The sequence below is a fragment of the Lampetra planeri genome, chromosome 46 (assembly GCF_965212315.1).
Source record: "Lampetra planeri chromosome 46, kcLamPlan1.2.h2, whole genome shotgun sequence".
NCBI classification, from domain to species: Eukaryota; Metazoa; Chordata; class Hyperoartia; order Petromyzontiformes; family Petromyzontidae; genus Lampetra; species Lampetra planeri.
The window spans coordinates 174574-195793 of NC_136152.1; the positions used below are offsets into that span (position 1 = coordinate 174574).

The 21220-nt window shown below is 43.3% G+C and overlaps 1 protein-coding gene across 8 annotated transcripts in view; it reads left to right on the forward strand.

Annotated features, from left to right (window-relative positions):
• The window catches only part of LOC144733262 (transcription factor RFX3-like), a 53926-nt gene that overhangs the window by 287 nt on the left and 32419 nt on the right, over positions 1-21220 (forward strand). For 2 of the 8 annotated variants that reach the window (XM_078615050.1, XM_078615056.1), the window contains exons 1-7: positions 7-8514; positions 10139-10239; positions 13646-13776; positions 15910-15981; positions 18140-18216; positions 19819-19933; positions 20988-21191. In XM_078615050.1, the coding sequence (XP_078471176.1) occupies positions 8447-8514; positions 10139-10239; positions 13646-13776; positions 15910-15981; positions 18140-18216; positions 19819-19933; positions 20988-21191 (768 nt within the window). In that variant the 5' untranslated portion in view covers positions 7-8446. Of the gene's footprint in view, positions 1-5; positions 8515-10138; positions 10240-13645; positions 13777-15909; positions 15982-18139; positions 18217-19818; positions 19934-20987; positions 21192-21220 lie in introns of those variants that run through there. The other 6 variants (XM_078615052.1, XM_078615057.1, XM_078615051.1 and 3 more) reach the window with 5 other exon arrangements.

The following is a 21220-nucleotide window of genomic DNA, read 5'->3' on the forward strand; positions in this document are numbered from 1 at the left end:
TTTAAAACCGCGGCGGTTTAGCGTCGGGGTTTTATTATTTCTTTACCGTCGCTTTCATGTTGTATTCAACAATTATCGCGTTTATTTTCTCGTCGTCGTCGTGGTAGTGTGGAAGGGAGTGGGGGGAGCGCCGCGGCGGAGGTAGCAGCGTCGGTCGTCGAGCGGCGTTAAACGATGGTGATGAAACGTTAAGTTGTGTGGTGGTGGGGTTGTCGTTGTCGCCGCGATGGTGGTGGAGGAGGAGGAGGCCGCAGTGGAGGAGGAGGAGGCCTCGGGCCGCCCTCCGTTGTTCGCTGCAAAATGGCGGTGGGCGCTGCGGACTTGAGGACGGCGCTCAGCTCGGCGCTTGGAAATAAAAAAAAGCGATTCGGCTCCGCTGTTTCTTGTGGGAGGGATTTTTTATTTTATTTCGTGAGCTCCGTAGTCGGTCGACGAGAGGCGCGGGCGTCGAATGCTGACGAAGCCGAGGCGCTGGCAAGGCGATTGGGGGTGGGGGGGTGGTTTTTGTGTTGAGTTGTTGCGTCGCGAGCGGTGGTTGTTTGTGGTGTGATTGTTGTTGGTTGTTGGTGGTGGTCGCTGGTGGTTGTTGGGGGTTCCCACCCCACCACCACCACCACCCTCCCCGCGTGTTGTTGTTGTTGTTGCTGCTACGAGTGGCGGGGGCAAGGTGGCCGCGACTAGGCCGCGGGCGTCGACGCGTTACGTAGCGACCTCGCCGCCGATCGACGACGCGATTAATCGATAACTATTATCGGCTTTGCGTCTGCGAGTGATGTCAACAACGAGTATCTATTGTTTCGGTGATGGCGCGCCGTTGGTTTATGGCGGGCTTCCCCACGGCCAAGTTGTGGAAATTCCACGTTACCATGGCGGAAGCCGTGTCGATCTGCGTCGCACGATGTTAACTTCGTAAAGTGGTGCTCGTTCTTCTCATCCCCGAAGGATGATGATGGTGGTGATGATTGTAGTCGACCCTTGTTGTGGTTGCGAGAGGCGACCGCGTTGACCAGAGGCGACACTTGGTCGTGTTGATGAACTAGGAGCCGGGTACCCCGTGGCTTTCTGTCGGCTGTAGTGTCACTCTCCGAATTACTCGGTTCACAGATGTTGGAGGTATATTTGTAAATGTTAAAACGATGAATGATAACTTTATGCTGCCCCCCCCCGTATCTCTCTATAAGTGAAACCAATCAACCTGCGCGCCATAATTTTTGTTGGCCGATAATTGTGTCACTTGCGCTTCGCTGTAGTTTTAAGTTACAAGCGTAGATGTGAGCAGGTTTGTGCCAAATGTCAGCTTTGTAAACATTTTAGAGCGTCGTTAAAATTGTGCGTCCGTCACTCAGTCGCAATAGTCCGTATATTAGGCCACTACCAAGGTTGTCTTTACTGCCGCAATGATTATTACTAGCTGATTAATTAGGCATGGGCTCCGTTACTATGGTCCTGTTGGCAGTGTTGATTTACTAAGATTACACTTCGACAATAACTGTGGTCGGTGGAATTAAAAAAACCGAACGGATTCGCTTGGTAATGTTTTCAAAACTTGTTTTACTTCCACTCGCTGCGTTTGTGCAAGCGCTGTCGCGTTGAAGATGCCGCTAATAATTCTGATGTTTACGTCTCTCTGTAAGAGGTTTAAGTTCTCAATTCGTTTCGAAAACAATAGTGAACGCTGTGGTGATGCACCTGTTTGATTTAAAGGTGTGAGACGCGCAAGCGGGAGTGTGTCTGTGCGCCACTGGTACGGTCCGGGTTTAGCCGTGAGATGTTTGCTGCCAAACGAATGTAATTTGCTTTTAATGTTTAATTGCAGCGTTCTGCCGTGATAGAATGCGAAGTTTAAACTGTTGCCTGCTATTATTTTGAGTCACGGAGTCTGCTACGAGCTGTATTGGCGACTGGATAAGTTGCACCTCTTTAAGATTAAGAGATGGGGAGAGAAAGAAACGGTGTACAGTGCAGTCCTTTTATTAATCCACTGCTGGATAAAGGCTTCCCCGCCGCCGTGTCGGAGTTGTGGGTCCATATCCCACGACGCTAGCCAGTGCGGCATCTTGAAGGGGGTGTTTGGAGCAGGACCTCAAGAGAGATATCCCTTGCCACTCATTGCGATGAGCCGTGGCAGGGAATCGAACTCGGCTCACCGGATTCATCGCGCGCAATCAATTGCGCCCACCACCCCTCCTTCAAAATGTAACTTGTCCAAAACCATCCCAACAATGTGTGTGGCACTGCTGAAACGAGTTCTTGAGACGTCTTCGTCGTCGTCTTATTCCTCGAGTAAATAAATGACTTTTAATCACTTCGTGCGTTGTTGCCGCTATGCGTTTTTCGTGCCCGTCGCAAGCACCTGTTGAATGAGACAAACGCGGCCGGGGATATCTGATCACAGCCTGAAGCCGACAGACTGGGGGGTGGTGGTGGTGGTGGTGCCACCTATCCCAGTCGTATTGTCCGCCGGTTACCCCCCCCTCCCCGTCCTTTTGACGGCTGTGAATTTGAGCTCCCCTCGCTTTTAAGCGTTGTGCACAAACACGACTGTTTTTATCTGTCGGTGCCCTTTGCTTAAGCGGGTGAAGATGCATTTACATATCTGCGCAAAGCCGAATATATGGCAGGGTTTGGTGAACTGTGGTAATAAATGGTGTGTAAGTGCATCGCGTGTTAATATCTTTAGCTTTTTAAATTGGCTTTGTACTTTTTGAAATGTAAAGCACTTGTGAAAGGCACGTGGTTTTATTACTTTTTTACCATATGTCGGCGTATAGGAGGAGTATGCGATGCGCTAATAAACCTGTCTAAAAATAGAACTGACTTTGGTGCTAATATTCTTATTGTATAGATGTTATAGGGTTTATACCGCGTAAGTTAGCGGCACACATTCGGTTTAATCTCTTATCTTTTGCATTCAAGTCCCTTCGTCCACGCGCCTCGCGCAGTGCTTTCCTGTATCGTTCCTCCGTATTGTTCTCGCAGTTTATCACCCTTCTAATGGCGCATTGCCTTCTTGGGCCCTTCCCCCCCCTCACCTGCCCAAATAAAGGACTGGCATCTAAAATAAAGTGCGAGTGATTTGTGCAGAGCACACGTGTGCAGTAACATCCAGCACTCGAAATGCGCAGCGATTACACCTCAAATACAATAATAGCAGTACCATTCATTTTACCCAGGGAAATCTCACTGAGTCATAAGCCTCATTTTCAGTGTGGTTCTGCATCCCAATGCGTCCCAGTGCAGAGCCCCGCATCCCAATGTGTGTTTTCCATGTGTACCCAGAGAAACCCTCCATTACCCTCTCCAAATACTCAAAGTTCCACACAGATTCAAGATAATCCATTTTAAAGTACTCTGCTATTATGGAGTAATGCTTATTTAACAACCTCCCCCACGAGATTCGAATAATCGTTCACCTTTTGGAATTCCATTTTATTATTTAAGTTTTTAAATCTTTTTTTCTTCTCCGCATATGTCGCATATCGTTTACATACACATGCTAGAAAATACATAATGGTGAATATATACACATACCCATGAGAGTACTGAATTGGGTTTGCTTTAATGTGTACATAACACTTCCTTACAGGCTTACACTGTAATAATTATACCATATTATGCAGCAATGCCAAACACATCACACGCTGATGAGTGGCCGCTGGAAATGGTGATACCCGTTTTGTTTAATATTACATGAGGTGCGTTTGAATAATATATGCGCTTATAATTTCAAGACCTGGAGCCACTAGTGCACACTGCCAGGTGTTGTGCTCGTAAATTAAGGGGGGGGGGGCGGTGTTTAGTTTTGTTTGTAAATCTCCAAATTGGGAGGCGAGCAAGATCCTTCGCGGAGTGTTTCCAACAAGTGGCATTAAAATACCGCAACGCCGTATTTGCGTTCAAAGCCTGAGTGGGGGAGGTAATTTAGAATTTTGAAAAATCTCCCTCCCAAGGTGATTGGTGGCACATAATAGCACTTGCTTCTTATGCATGCGTTGCGCGGACTTGTGCATCAGCCCTCTGGCACAGTGTGAAGAAGAGCGGCGGCGAGTTGCTGGAGTCGCCAAGCTGTGAGTGAGCCTAGCAGCAGAAATGCTATGGGGGTGGGGGGTGGTGGTGGTGTGCGGCTGAGTGTGGGATGGCACCATTCCTTTTTGTTTACGGGTGTTGCCATGGAGACGCACCCCCAGTGCTGCCGTGGGAACAGAAATCCAAACAGGGAAATTATTAACACAGGGCTCCAACCACGGGATTGGCGCACTGGATGCTTCCAGCGCCTGGTTGCCGTTTCCTAGCAACCATTGTGTTACTCGGCAATTAATTTCGAATTGTCAAGTTGCCGTTGTTAAGTGTGCGGAGTCGTTGTGTCTGCGAGGCGTTTTAATTTGTCGAATTATTAAAGCTGAAGAATTATACTGTTAATCTTTTGGTTTTTTTATAATTCAGGAATTTAATTTTTCGGCTGTTTCTGTATCATAGCAGGGCGAGTCTTCTTTCAGCGACTTTGCATGTCACAAACATGAGGTTTAAGTGAATACAGCTGCTCCATTGTTTTTAAGCTATAGAAAGTTGGTTGCTAGGCAGCGGTTGCCAAGCGATCATTTAATTGGCAAATCCCCCCTCTTGCACTTGGAATTGGAAAGTAATAGAATGGAGGCTTGACCAAAAGCCAAGCTTTTATACAAAAGCCGCAGCTGGAAACACTCGGCAACAAGCCTCTGTGTATGCCGATTGTGCTCCTTTCTTCTCATTTAATTAGCTAGCGCGACACTCGTCGCATTAAATCTCTGCAGTGGAACGGCCCGGGTTCCCTTCAATGAAGAACTAATTTGAAGCGTTATCATAATGTCCGCGGAATTTTTCTGGCTCTGATCCCTCCTTTTTTTTGCTTTAAAGCACGGGTCCAATCAAAAAGTGAGGCGTAATGCGGTTTGCCCCCTGGCAAACTTTTGTTTGAGGCATTACGGCGACCTGCGGCGGGCTTCAGAGGCGGTCACGCCGTCCTTGCCACGCAAGAAGCTACATTTGTGTTTTTCGATTAATAGAACGTGGATTACTTGCATATTTCAGTGGCTGATATTACCACTTGTTTTTTTGCCATCAAATGCATGACATCAGTGGATGTACCCCTGTTTTGATTTTACACAGTATGCTGTTATGATTGTTGCCATTTTTTTAGACGTGTACCATATTAATAAGCAAATGGTATGGCATAATGCTAAATTAGGTTTGCTTTTTAAAGGAATTCTTCTATATACAATGTTAACTTACAATATTTTGTGTTTTATTTCAAGGGGTTATATGAGTTAGTAATTACATTGTGATGATTTAAGGAATGACAATATGGCCATGTGATATGTCTTGTGCTTTATTCAGTAATAAAATATTACCAGGATTATGAATGCTTTTTTTGCTCTACCCACAATAGCATCTACTTTAGCTCATTTAGGTTCTTACAAGGTAATTTAGCTGTTGCATAACATGCATTACATTAAGAGACAGCTGTCTGTTTGATGGTATTATTAGGCCTTGTTAGGTATATGTGTAAACTCAATGCAAAGAAATATAATTTTCTTTTGCAAATTTTTTTGCTCTACATTATTTACATAATGCATACATATGGGACTTATTTAGGTCTACACAGATTTTTACACTTACAGCCCTTATCAGTCCACTCCTGGATGACTGCCCCCCTGCTGTAATTAATTTGACACCATGCTGGTCATGGGGATTATTTGACCATTCTTCGCCAAGTTTTTGAAGTTAGGGAGCATAGTTGCACTGCCTTGTCCTGACAACATAGTCAGACAACAGCCTGTTTCAGAAATGATAGTGATCCATCCTAGCAGTATTCCCGGTTCAACCCTACAAACCTTTAGAAATTTGATTATGATTTTGTCATGGGCCATGTACAATTATCATTGCATTAAAGTGTTACTTGAAGACGGCTTTTTAAGTGTAACTATTCACTCCACGAGTTAATCTGAAGTGAGACGTGTGATTCACACATGTGATGAAAAACCACATTATTTACGCGTTTAAATGAATGTTGTGTACCGAATTAATTTTCATCTACTAATGATGCACCTTAAAAGCATGTAAATGACATGATTTGTCACTTGACATTTTACTAGCAGAATGTGCTGAATAGAAAAAATGTTGATAATGGCACACCTGCACTGTCAAGAGTTGACTTGTCCTGAACCCATTACGAACGCTGTTGTTTTTGGTTTCTCTGGGCTCCTTGAAATATGTAATGAGTCTTGTTCATAGATATAAAAAAAACAAAAGTACACGTGGAACTGTACACACAGTAATGCATGCATTTGTTGGTCACTTTTTTTATAACCAGCTAAAAAACAACAGACGCATGACAAACAAACCCATAAACATTGTGCTTATGCCAAGCCAGTTTTTAATTTGTAGCATCCAAATGTCCATTTCGTTACAGCACTAAATAGTGCTTGTGAGAAAATCTATGCTAAGCAAGTTTTTAATTTGTAGCATCCAAATGTCCATTTCGTTACAGCACTAAATAGTGCTTGTGGGAAAATCTATGATGAATGTTGCAGATTGCACAAGTGCATGGTATGGTTTATCTGTCGTTCCACACCGCACTCAAAGGAGACAACAAAAGGAAGATGCCTCTTCAAACGGGGTGGGGGGGGCTTACATTTTTCTCGAGAAATTGAGCAAGAACAATACAGTATAAACCCTGAATAGAACTCTTGGCTGTTTGGTATTTATACTGATTAGCACAGATTAGGTAAATTGGCTTCCAGGAGCAGCGCGGCTCAGCGAATCGTGTTAAATCCTGTTTAAAATGCCATCTGCTGTAATTAATTTTCATAATGCTGTGGTGTGATTTTGGTTCACCATGGCTTACGCTTTCTTGGTAAAAGCATCTACGTCCATTTGTTGTCTTCTAGATGAGCTGTGCGTGTGGGTTGGGAGTAGCTGCTGCTTAATGTGCCGTACCATCTCATATTAAACCCAGTGAAACCTTAATCGCACAATACAATGTATATTGGTAAACTAATAGGCTGTGGGTGAATGGGGAGAGACATGATTATGAGATTGCGAAGGAATGGAAAGAAGCTGGAGTTTTTAGGTTTTTATTTTTATTTTAGCAGGTAAGGCCTACTGGGCTATAATATATTTTTCAGAAGCGACCTTGGCCACAAATGATAACTCTACTGAGTGGCTTATCACATGCAAATTTATAGCAACCAAATACTTTAAAGTAATGTTTCTAAGTGTAGAGTGAATAACCGGAGGACCCGGAGAAAAATCCACACGACCACGGGGAGAACATGCAAACTCTAAATATAAAGGTGTCAGGATCAGGATCGAACCCATGACCTTCTGTATACCAGGCCAGGTAGTTAACATATCGCCACCGTGGTGAGTTGGACAGGTCAGGGAAATAAGTAAAGCTCTGCTGTAGTAAAGTAATATTTTGCAAAGTGAAAAATCAGAAGACAGTGTCCACAGCCAAGGAAATTGAGTTAAGACAATTAGAGCAGTACAGGGAGAAGGGGTCAGCTCCCATTGAGTGTTGTTTATAAAAGCCTTAATTTGTTGGGAACAGTGGGCAAATAACTATGGTTTACTTAATATAATTGGCAGAAAAATATGGCAATTGACACATCTGTTGAATATCATTATCCGTAATACCAATTGTCTTGCTGTCATGCATTTGTGAATCTCAGTTATATGATAATAATGTGTATGAAATCGGAAGGCATTGGAGTTAAGTGTAATATTATATTCTGTTAATATGAATATAAAACCTTAAGGAATGGCAGTATGTACCTGCACAACAGAATAATTGTGCGTGATGCCACATTGCTTACAATATTCAAATTCTAACATCTGGTATTTTGTCCTAAGCACAAGGCACGGACATTTGTGCAATTTTATAAATTTTCGTACGTTTCTTAGACTTGATGACACACGCAAATCGAAATAATGAACACTATTAATGTGTTATCAATACGCTACACAGCTAACTGAATTATTAAACAACGATTTGTAAGTAAATTTAGTAAACGTGTTGGTTAATGCTCTCGAAAGGCTCCCCCTTGCAGCGGCGTAAACACCGCCCTTGGTAAAAGCCACACAACATTCCCAGGTGAGAAGAGGGTGGTGTTTTTTTTCCGTGACGAGCTTTCGACAGGGCTGCCACACACACCGCCTTACGGGATCACTCGCAAAAAAAACGAGAGAGGCAGCGGCTAGGCCAGCCTCTCAGCCACTTACCCACAATCCCCAGGGGGCCTATCTAGCAGGCGGTAATTACGGCGCTGCCGTCTGCACAGAATTTGTGGTTCTTAATTTCACCGCAGATGTAGAGGCACGAAGAGCGGGCACCTGGCTCGCGTTTTTATTTTTTATTTTTAAAAAGGCACATTTTTAAACGATATCGCGCTGCCCGCGACGTCGCGCCATGGAACTTGATAAGTGCGATTACGCTGACGGCGACGGCGCTGAATACAACCCTTTCCCCCGGCATCCGTGAGTCCTTATTCCAGTCTTGCCGGTTTGCGCCTATTGGTTAGGCCGCGCGGCTCTGTGTGCACGGAATGGCTTTGTTACCGTTAAGGTTGCCATGGGGTCCTGGCGTTACCATGGCTACAACCTACAACACGTTTAAATCGTTGTTTTTTTGGAAATGTTGTGTGCTTTTAAATTTAGCGTAATTGTGAGGCAGTTTATTGTATAATCTACCATAAGCATATTTATTGTGCAGTACCTATAAAGGAAATATGTCGTCGAGAAAGACGCGATTGCATAACAAGCTTCCCGTTACTGATGCTGTGTTTTTGCTTTGTGTTGTCTTTGCGAAGGTCCTAGCAAATGGAGACATGCACTTAGGAGAGGTGTAAATGAATGTATATTGAAATTATGGTCATTTACCTGAATGTTATAAGCGATGTGCATTTGACAAGTGTGTACTTTATAAATAAGCACATTTCAGTCGATTTGCAATATGTGAAATAATCAGGGTGTGAATTATTTGGCACATTTTTTGTTTGCACTTCATACTACAGTTAGAATCATTCATTTCAACAACCTTTTAATTCTCCATATTGATGTTCATATTTACTTGTGTCATTACCATAACATGGAAATTGTTATAATCCTATGTCTTAGCTTTGGATAAAATGTTACGTAAACATTTAGAGATAGTAATTTATCTCTTTATTCCAAAAGCTTTCCTTGCCAAATACCGGTATATGATTTTACTTACACCATGCTGCATAGTTAGAATTGAATGCTGCCTAAATGAATTGGATTACATTAAACAACTTGCGTTTCAAATCTAAATCAATGTGGACTAAGGGAACATTTCTTTCAGTTTCACAAAACCAGCTACAGGTGTAATGCCTATTACCCATCACATTTACACTGCTGACATGAGTGAAGCTACTTTTACATTTGATGGTATGGAAAATTGTTGTTTTTTGCTTGGTTAAGCATAGGCTTCCTAAAGCATTGAATCAGAATACTCTTAGATTTATTGACCATGTGTTTTATAATGAAAACAGACAGCTGTCTGTCTTTATTATTTTATCAGCTCCAGGCCACTGTGACAACACAAATTTTGAGATTATTTTAACGTGAGAATATTTTTGAGGAATGTGTCTATAGTCACTACATATTTAATCCACTTGTATGCAAACACACTAGGCTTACATTTCTCCCATGCACGATCCCACCACTGAAGAGGTCAACACGCCCTCAACCCCTGCCAGAGAGCATGTTCTTGTATTTGATTAAAACATGTCTTTAATACACCCTGTGATGTGACATAAATATCCCAGCAATACCCCTGGTCTTGCAAAAATAAAAATCCTTTTCACAATGAGGTCTTGTTTTATCGGCTTTGTGACGGGGTTGATGACAGTGCTGCAATTAACACCAAGTCGGTAATTGGCCGCCTCGTTTTGAGCTGCGCTTTCTGCAGTGCCGACTGCAGCACACATTTTACCGCGTGTTTGCCCATGTACGGGTGACGCTATCAGATGCTCCTCGGGTGATGCCACCATCTGCTCCTTTCACCTTTCTGTCCCCATCCCATACCTCCTTCCCTCCGTCCTGCCCACCTGTCCGCCCACCCACCCACCCGTGAACGCAGTGTCGTGATGGCGACGCAGACGTATGTGACCGAGCTGACGGTGTCCCAGCCGGCGCAGCAGCAGCAGCCCCAGCAGCAGTACGTCCATGTCATCGTGTCCGGTGAGTGCCCTGAGGCTCGGGCCTAAAATCCTGGGATGATGACCCAGGAAGGACCATTTTATCATCGCATATAACTCCTTCAGTGATTTATACATGTACAGTATGCAGAACTTTTGTCAATCTGCTGCGGGATGAGAGCCTCCCGATGCTGTATAGGTCGTGGGGGTTATTTGAGCATACTTCACCACACTGGTCAATGCAGGTTTGTGAAGGTGGGGGAGAATAAATGCTGGAGCATTGTACAGTGCAACAATTATATACTTTTTGCACTGTTTGCGGCTGCCCACAATGTAGCTCCACGGCAGCCTACAGCACCTGTATTATGCATATTAGTCATCCCTTCCAAGCACTCTAGTTGAAGCCTGCTTAGCTTCCAAAATCTGACAAGACTAGTGATTTAGTCATAGGCATTTCATTAGTCATTTAAAGAAGTATAAGTTATGGGGAATGTACACATAAAGAGGTGTAGCCGAGGGCATATGTGGACATTGGCATATAACAACCTCATTAATGAATTATTTGGCATATTTTTCATTTGTTTGAGCAAATGAAGCAGGCACAATAAACCACCATATGACCACTTCCTAAATAAATATATATTTTTTATGGTAAAGATATTAAGCCGCAGTCACATGTTGATGAAAAATCCCAAACATATCATGATTGGGCAATTCCACCCCATCATTGGTGACAACACCATCGTACCCACTTTTGAGAAAAATCTAATGATAAATAATATTTGGCAACACTTATCCTCGGCCATATGCAATGAACATTGTGAGTGTGAGGTGGCAAGCACAGGTGATCCGGTCCTGCTTTTGGTGATTTCACCCTCAATGGGTGTACCCATGAACAGGTAATTTAAGCGTGCATGGTTTATTCTGTGAGAACAATAGCGAGCGTGTGATCTTTGGTTACACCTCTTGGTGCTGCCTGTTGTGGGAATTGTTTTGAACCTTGTAACTGCATCACATTTGTCCTTTCGTGAGCCGAGTATCGATCACACCTGTGGTGTCCGTAGTATAAACCTGAGCCCAAAGTTTCACTAAATGATTATCTGATGCTTGTAAACTTCTATAATAACTCTACATGTATCCCTGAATAATTATGGTAAATTTTAATTAAGGCGTTAATGTTTTGAAATACTATGAACGTTTATCTTATATCTTAGCATTGCATATTTACTCTAGCGTTTACGTTTTATTCAACATGTGGTGGTACGCACACCTGTAAGTCTTATTTTGACGGCAAGGGTTGGTGGATCACGTTCATTTGGGAAATTCCCAATCCTGCTTGGTTAAGAGGTGGCAAATATATAGCAGTATAGCCAAGAGGCTTCTTAACCTGTCTGTGCATGTATTTTGGTGTTATCCCATATTTATGAATTTTCTCTGAATTATATTTTCCTTCGACATGCAAAATACTTATTTCCTCAACAAATCCCTATGCAGGACCGTCCTGGAAAGGTCTTGGTATTTTGCGAGGCTTTCCTGGATAATTAAATGACACTTAGATAATGAATGTATCCAACTGATACTATTTACAGTACCAGTGTTATTTGGTTTGTGTACCATTACTTATATTTGGCATCGGCTGCAACTATGCTTGTTTGTACGTAAGTGTAGGGAGGGCACTTGTGGCTTTACGGATGCACTGTGCACGGTTTGTTCATGCGCATAAGGAGATGCCGTTAATTGGCATCCGCGCAGTGTCACCCTGCACAGGTGATCTCGAGCACAGGTCTCGTACAACAGATGGGGTTATTGTGATGTGTGCACACTTGCTTGTGCGAGAGTGCGCGGGTGCACGCTTGTGTGGGTGAGTGCATGTTTGTGCGTGTGCGAGTATGCCCGTGTGTTTCTTGCAAATAATAATGCATCGGTTGACGTAGTGTGCTGTGATCTCAGTGACCTGGGTTCAATTTCTGCACATATGCAGTGTCATTGGAAAATGAAGGACCGGAGGCTGTCCTAGACCTCTCTCCTATGTTTATTCAAATATAATTGAGAACCTGGAGCAGTGTGAAAACATTACCATTGGAGAAACAACAAGGGTGGCTGGGCATGTTGTTGGCCACACGCTGCATCATGCGCTGTTGAGACCTGAAAGGACTCTGCAACTGAGAAAAGAAATTGGTATTCTACAAATGCTTACCTATGCTGTCTCTCAGGCAGTGCTATACAATGTTAGTGAGCAGAAATAAACTTTAAAATTACATTGAAGCATGTCATTTTTGCACTTTAGCAATGTCACTGTAACTTCCGAGACATTTTAACGAGTCAATGCAATGGCATCACTTGAGCATGACGATTGAGCACCTGGCAGTGATTTTAAAGTAAAACATTTCATGATCAAAGCCTCAAACTCATGTGTTAGAGCACAGGACACGAGGTACATAGCTGTTTGTTATTTGGGTTGAGCCATCTTTCGAAAGATTCTCACTAATAGATCTTTGCCTATAAACACTTGAAAAAGCTGTCTTAAGGCTTAAAATATTTGTTTCTTTGTACTAGTTTGTGCGTATATGCGGATGAGGTGGCACACGGGTGAGCGCACTGCGCCCTGAATCTATAACCGGGGTTTGATTTCTGGTCATGGATATCAGTGGCAAGTGCTATCTAATCCTGTCTTGGGCCTCACCTAGATTGACTGACTCGTTTCTGTGTGTGTTGTGGTCTGTTTGTCTGTGCCTGCATGCGTTTTTGGTGTGTTTTGTTTGAGCAAGTGTCTGTGTATTTGTGAATTTCTGAGCGAGTTTGTCTGTGCACTGTTTCAATTCCAGTAACCTGGGTGAAATTTTCTGTAGAGATATTGCTACTTGAATTTGTGCAGGGCCTCCCCCTTGGTCAACTGAGGCCTAAATGAGTACCTGGTGATGTGTGTGAAAATCAACCCTGACAAGACAAAGGCTGTTTTACTGGTCACACGACTTTTTATTGTGCCATGCCAGTCTTAATGAGTGCTTGCTAACAGCACTTGCTTCTAAAACCTGTAATGTATATGTTGAACTTCTTTTATACCCTACGCAGCCAATCATGCTGATCAGGTGTGGGGGGAAGGACAACAAACAAAACACAAAAAGCTGTTCTAAATAAATTAGTTTTTAATCTAGAATTAAAGGTGCATAGCTCCAGTGGCTTCCTAATATCGGAAGGGAGAGCATTCCAGATGCCGCAGAAGCGCATCTGAAAGCCTGCGATGCGGTGACCGTCTTTGTTCTATGGCTACCCTAAAGCCGCAGCGAGGATGACTGGTGTTTGCATGATGGTTTATGCTCCTTGATGAGATCAGCAAGGTATTGTGGTTCATTTGTGGCAAGCGCTTTGTGTGTAATGAGTGCGACCTAAATCATGGATCTTTGTGTGTGTGTGTGTGCGCGCCCACACGTGTGTTGACTCCCCCCCAGAGAGCGGCATGCAGGCGACTGCCTCCACCTCGGACTCGGCACGCTCTGTGCCGCTGCAGGTGTCCTCAGCTGGGCAGCCCCCAGGGGCTGCACAGGGAGTCCAGCAGGGGCAGCAGCAGCAGCAACAGCAGGTAGATAGTGCCTGGCAAGGGACTCGCTGATGGGATCTGGCTGCCAATAACATGGGGGGGACAGGCTGTGGGATGGTGTGCTGTCATTCACATATGCGCCCCATAGTTATGATCGGTAATTAGAACACAAATGTAAAGGTATTGTTTTACTACAGATTCAGGTACTGGAGTATTATAATCATCATCTCACAGGCAATGCCAATGGCAATCTACTACTAGTACAGGGTTCCCTCGCTTAATGCGGGTTCGGTTTGTGTGATTTCGCGTATTTCTGCCCAAAATTTGCGATATGCAGTTTGAATTTACTCATGCAGCTATGCGGTCGGACGTTGGACAGCGTTGTATGCACTACTCGGCAGGCAGCTTGTCTCGTGCGGTTTTTCTTTGTGAACCCTTCTTATGAAATGCGTCGACCACATAAAGCAAGGGAAACCTGCAGTCATAGTACCTGCAGCTCAGATATCAATTCACACCCTGTCAGTTCTGGAGGTTGTTTAATCATACTTCATGGCCATGTGATGTATATGCACCAAATGAATTAATCACTTTCAATATTAACATGCCTTCATCGTCATCATCATCTTTGATCAAACCTCTCCTGGATGAAGCCTCCCCAAACCATCTCCATCCATCACAGTGCCTTATAAAAGAAAATCCATGAACACATCCTTACAAGAGAAAAATATAGAATAGGCTATTGTTTTTTAAAATGGCCCTTCGTTGTCTAAAATGTCAGCCTAGAATAGATATTTATTGTAAAAGGCAGTGTTAATGTTGTAGGTAGTGAGTTGGTTTCATCATTGATCATTACTGTACACCTCGCTGTCAAAAAATCCAAGATCGTTATTCATTTGAATGTGATCCATGTCTTTTATATGATCTCTTTTATTCCTTTTTGCCTTGTCACGTTTTAACAACTCCCAGTGGCATTAAACTCAGTGCAGTAAACATGTTACATCACTGCTTTAAAGAACATCACTGTGCACGAAGACCCTTTGTTGAATAATTGTGATTGATACATAATAATAATGATCAGGATGTTTATGAGTAAAATGCCACTCGCGTTCGTTTGTGCATTTAAACAGCATGTTATATAGTTTAAAAGTTAGTTTATCGAGATAGTGTTAAGGTGCAACATACATAGTTTGCGTCACTTTGCAGGACGGTTTAACTTATAAAGGAGCACCTTGTCACTGCGGCTGATAATTGTGAAATGTGCGTCGACAACGAAGCAAGCAATTTGAAAATTTACTTTAGCCTTTTCATTATTATTGCTATTGTGACAAATGCCTGTTAAGTGTTAATAACGTTGATGTAAATAAATAACTATTGTAATTTGTTTTTAAATAGAAATACAACAGAGAATATAATTTGTGTATCTCTTGGAGCTAACTTTTGTGCCACCCACTATCTCTGTTTTGGTTTAAAGACGTCATCTCTATTCCTTCAGGTGTTACTGCAATTCAAAAATTTCAAGTCAAAGTATCTCCTTGTTCAAACTCACAAATGGGTGGCACTAACTTGTCTTGTTCCTGAGCCAGTGTTAAATATTGCTCGATTCTGTGGTGAAGGGAGAGTTTCTCCTAATGACCTAAAATCACGATGATTCATTATTTGTCCAGGAAAGCCTCACTGGATCTCAAGACTCTTTCCGATGTTCGGGAAAATTCCTCGCCGAGTTTTTTTTTTTTACCGCAAGAATGGGACTTCTCTGTTGTATAACTACTAACACTACTGAGCAAAATGAAGTAAATATTTAACGTTTATCTTTTGTGTTTTTTAGTTGAGGGCAAAGGTGGCCTTTATTAGCCTGGCATATTCATTCATGGTGATTATGCGAAGCTTATTGTGTCAATATAAAAAGAAAATGTTTTATCGCCACGCAAGTACACAAACTCAGCCCATCATCTGTACAGAGTCGATTAAGTGAATACGGCTGTGGGAAGGTAACAGCGGTACCCCTCTGGGATAGACTCATTTACGCCCTAACAAATGTGGACTTTGCACCACTTGGCTCAGGGCTCTAAGCAGGAGCACCACTCCACACTCACGTGAGCGGGGAGACCACTGACTTTTTTTCGAATCGCACAAAAGCATGCCTAACGCGTGTCGTTATCTGAACGTAATGTGCAGAGGCTGGTGGTGCAGACGTCCACACCTCCCCAGAAGTCTACGCAGCCCCAGAGGGTGCAGGTCCCGCAGCAGGTACATTGGCGCCCACACGCAAGCCCCCCCCCACCCCAGTATACCTTGACTCGTGTTTACAGAAGGCAGGTTCCTCATAATTTCTGTGGTAAAGAGCCAAATTTATTAACTAAAGGGCTAGTAATTTTTCTAAACAAGTCTAGAAATATTCTGTTTTTTGTGAATTGTAATACAATTCAAATAGAACAGTTTTAAAAAGTTAGTGCAGTCAATACTCGGACAAGCATCTTAGCTGCACTAACTGGGTACTGGATGTGAATATTTTAAACGTGGAAACACTTTTTAGAAAAACAGTGAGCCCTAATTATTTATATTTTTGGATAATGTGTGTGTTAATGTGTGGCCCGCCAAAGGTATTTGAAAGTCGTATTTGGCCCTTGGTAAGGAAGAGATCCCCACTCGTGAGTTAACAAAGGGTGGAGATGGTAGGCGGAGTTGGAAGTCTTAATCCTGGGGCCATGAAGCCTGGTGTTCAGGAACAGCTGCTGCAAATTCCAATTCCACCAATAGTTCTTGTCACCTTTAGAGTAAACCTTGGCGAGAGATGATTAATGATTTTCTTGTTTTATCAAAAAAACTAACTGCAAAGCCGCCTTTGTGTAACGCTTAAAACCGCAAGGCACAATTTGTTTAGTTTTTATAACTTTGTATGTTGTTCATGAGTTTTTCCTCACCAACAATGTTTGTTATTTGAAAACAAATTTTTGGCCTCATTGCCCGTGAATGTTGTAGTTTTCCAGCCTCTTGCTCTGCGGAGGAAACTTGCAGTTATTCCGGTCCGAGTGTTAGTGATCCGCACGTGTTTTACAAGTGACTCGAATTCACTCGAGTGGCCGAAAAAGCACAGGAAACGTGCAAATAAATAAACAGTGCGTCGAGTAGAGGGTACGGTATGCTCATTAAAAGCAAGACCAACATTTCCAGTCTAAAACGCCACATCATCTGCTGCGCTTCCTGTTTCGTCGATTTTAATTCAGCTTTGTTGACTTTTCCTGGCACACATTCACTTAAGTCGGTGGTCACGTTTTAAAGCAAAATGGAAAGAAAAAAAAATTGTTCTGGCAAGTGGTTATGATAAACCACTGCAGCCTCGGCAGACGGACAGTGCATTCAAAGCGGATGAGTTGCACGGGCTGTACAAACCCCCCTTTGACCTAAGGAAAAGTTTATATTGTGCGTTTGCTGTTATCTGAGTGGAGGATGTCCGTTTTTAATAGTGGAGTCATCTAAACTTGCATGGGGCACACAGCAGGTCGGTGGCAATGTTACTGCTGCTGTTACAGGCCAGGCATCCACAACTCTTTGGCTGGTGAGCTACCCTGGTTTGCACAGAATGTGCGTTGGGGTGATGATGTAGCTCGAGTGCCTTGTAAATATATAAAACTAGCTGTTCTACCCGTATTCGCCCGGGACTTGGATCCACCACTCCCGGCCGCCTTTGTCTCCCCAGTGGCGATGTTCACACACCACAGCAGTTACTCGTTTGAGGCTGAGTCGACCTAGGGGAGGCCCAGGACCGGTTAAAATAATCGTCACCGGTGGTGGCCGTGAGCGGGAATCGAACTCGGGTCGCCGGGTTCGTAGCGCAGCGCGCTAACCACTACACTACAATGCGTTACGCTTCCACATGCGCGGGTCACGTGACAGATTTGACGTCACAGCTCACTTGCTGTTCAAAAAATATATGCATTATTGAGCTCCCACCCCCCCAAAAACACACAAGTGTATTTTTATAATTTTTGCATGGTGTACAGTCTGGAAAGTAGCCACATGGCAAATTTCCAGTTTGTTGCATGTCGGGAAGTACGCTAAACATTTTGAACAGACACATATATTCACAACTTTGCCTTTTATATATATGGAGATTAAGCTTAAAACTATGATAGAGATGTTGGGTTGTGTCTTGTGTTTTGAAATCGATGCCACTGCACGCAAAAAAATGTTCTCTGTGAAGAACTGGTTCAGGTGCCCCACTGCTGCACTGCTGGTGTGCCCGCGTGTTCCACAGACGCTCCTGCGGTGCCGCATGCTACGCTGTGCTCGGAAAATACTGCCAGAAGCAGGAGGGTATTTTTTCCAAACGTTAAAGGACCTTATTGAGAGCTTGTTCTCGTGTGCGCGTGTGTGTGTGTGTTGCGCACGGTGTGCAATGTCGCAGGTGCAGGTGCAGCATGTGTACCCCAGCCATGTGCAGTACGTGGACGGCAGTGACCCGGTGTACACCAATGGAGCCGTGTGAGTGCTCTTGTCCAGTGGACCGCAGTACCTGTGGGCTACACCTGCACACACACACACATACTCTACAGACAGAGTCTAATGGTAGCCAGAACATTTTTGTGTTCAAACATAATTGCAACGTCAGTAGGAATTCAATCATCATCTTCTATCATGATCAGCCATTGTCTGTCTCCTGCTGGATGAATACCTCGCCCATGCTGTTTCTTTATGGGTCTGTGTTTGGCCTATTAATCTCAATCTGCACAGGAACTAATTCCTTCACTCCATCTCCACGTTGGTTATCCTCGTGGGCCATTCCATCACTAGTTTTGGTTATCGGCCACCATTCCTTCTTGGTGTGTTATGCCCAAGCCAACTTGCTCTTGTTATTTCGGTGTGTCTGATTTTATTTATTCCCTGGCATGATGCTTTGCACACTTGGCAGCTTATGTTTCCATTATGGTGTAAATAGGATTTTTAGAAGTGATTTATTTATCTTGTTTTAATGACGAGTGATGCAGGAATGTGTTCCGTGTACTTGCACTGCAAGTGGTCATCACGATGCTACATTCCTTGCTTAAAAGTAGCAGGAAGGATGCTCAAACCTATTGATTGAATGTTGTGATATTGTAATGAAGGTTACAGTAAATGAATCTTGTTTTTAAAAGTTTTGGTGATATGTTCAACCACTTCAAATGTACATTTGTTGGTTGAAAAGCAATACATAACATTCCTATCATATATTGACTATTCACAAATCTGACTTCATATTTTTGTTCACTTGGCGGTGGTATACATATTTGTATATAAATATTACGATATAAAGTATTTTAAATAAATTAGTATAGTTTTGTGCCGTTTGTATATTCAAATAACTTTGTTGTTTTATACAATGTAAAGTACGCATAAAGTTAGTGTTGCACTTTTATCACTTTTCTAGGCTTGATGTGTGTAAGCATTTGTGCATACAACATTGCACAGCAAACCTACAACTATTTAGAAAAAGTGATGCTATTCCAACTATTCACACATGGGCCCCCTGACATTCGGGATAATGGAGGTTACAGGAGCTGTGTTTTAAATGTTTTGGATGTAAGTGGTGGCCGGATGGCTTAAAGATCAGAGCGCTGAGCTCGCACCACTCAAATCTTGGGTTTGAACCCAGGCAGCCACAATAGTGATTTTATTTAACTATGCAAAGCGGGTTTTTCAAGAGAAGAGAGATAATGGGCTCAGCCCAGTCATCATTGACAGTACACAAAAAAACTCTCATTAAGTTTGCGTTTTCACCTAATCTGGTTGCCAGCTCTGAGAATTTAAAATATTGGTTTTACTGTCATGCATTACTCTTGGGAAAAGTAGTTACGAATGTGTTGGTCCCTCCTGAATGAACCCTTGAGAAGTTTTTTTTTTAACATTGCAGAGGTAGCTCAATTATATTGTTTTCCACGTGTCATCAAACTCAAAGGGCTGTTCTACTCTATAAGAGATCAAAATGCAGACTTGGACTCATGCCTTGACAACGATGGTACAATCGGGATAAGATTTGGGAGGGGGATGGGGGAGGGAAGGAAAAACACAAAAAAAATAGAAATTAATTGTTAGATGTTTGGTTTGCAGGGACAGTAAAGGCGATTTGCTTTGCTTGTGGGCGAGCAGGCGATCAGCATCCTACCCTTACAGTGAGGCCCAGCTGTACGGGCAGGGAGAAGGCCCTGTCTACTACGACTCACAGGTACCAATGTGTGCAGCGAACATGCAGCAGCTGCTGCTGCCTTTATTATTGGGAAGTTGCATCACGACACGATCAAGCTGTTTTATACAACGGTTCTCCAATCTTGTGAAGTGTCTTCCCACTCATTATGAGCATGGGGTATTATTGTTGTTCATCTCTGTTTATAGCACTGATCAGTGGTGAAAGTGACTGGTATAGAAATGATAAGTTCAGTATTAGACGGTGAAAATACTTTCTGCAGTCGTGACAAGTTCAGTGGTATGGAGTCATCTTATTTGCAATGTTCTTCAAGGGTTTTTCTTTAATATATCTTTACTGCACAAGTCTACATTGTAAAATCAACTTTAGATTCACTTGAACATCAGTTTTGTCCCTAACATGAGCCATGTTTATTTTTAGTGTTTAAAATGTGCTGTGGTTGTTTTCAATTGTGTACAATGCAATGTGAACCAAACATATTAAATTACCATAATTACATAATTGTGTATTGACTTGCTCTCTGTTAGTACTTAGTAAAATGTTTTAATGTGCACCTCTTGCAAGGTTGGCATGTAAAAAAACCTTTTCATCAAAGGGTAATTGTATAGCCACATTGTCTCCCTGCTCAAAAGAGCATCTTAGAGAGCTCATCTCTCTTAGCTGCCCTGAGCCAGTGGTGGACATTCTGCATTCCTATGGTAGGACCACACTGTCCATAATACAACCACTGTTGGCATCCCACAAAATTATGATAGTCATATCGGTGACGCTGAAGGGATGATTATGATGGTGATATTGGGTTGAGTCCACCTTCAACCGAAATTTGATCTTGTGACTTTTGTACAACTGGCAGGTTCTAACCACAACCTAATCTTGCCAGTGCATGGTAATGTTCCAATTCACAAGGCATGTAATGATTCTAGATCCATTGAGTGTAGACAATTATTACACTCGTGATGCATGTGTTGTATTATAGGCGTAAGTATTAACTATTATATATATACACAACTCGCAAGGGCTATACGTGTATTTGTGTGCCGTGGGAAGAGTGACTCATTTCGCCCCTGCCCCCCAGGGCCGTGTCACGACGCAGCTGGGTACCGTGGTCTCGTCGCATGGCCTCATGAGCACAGGCGGCAGTGGTGGCGGCAGTGAGATGGGAGCAATGGGGGTCGGCGGTGGGCAGGTGCTCACCGAGGCCGGGGGTGCGTACCTCATCCAGACGATGGACGGCTCGGGGCAGTCGCTGAGCCAAGCCACTCGCGCCTCGCCTGCCACGGTGAGAGTTTGATGGGACGTTCCCGCTCG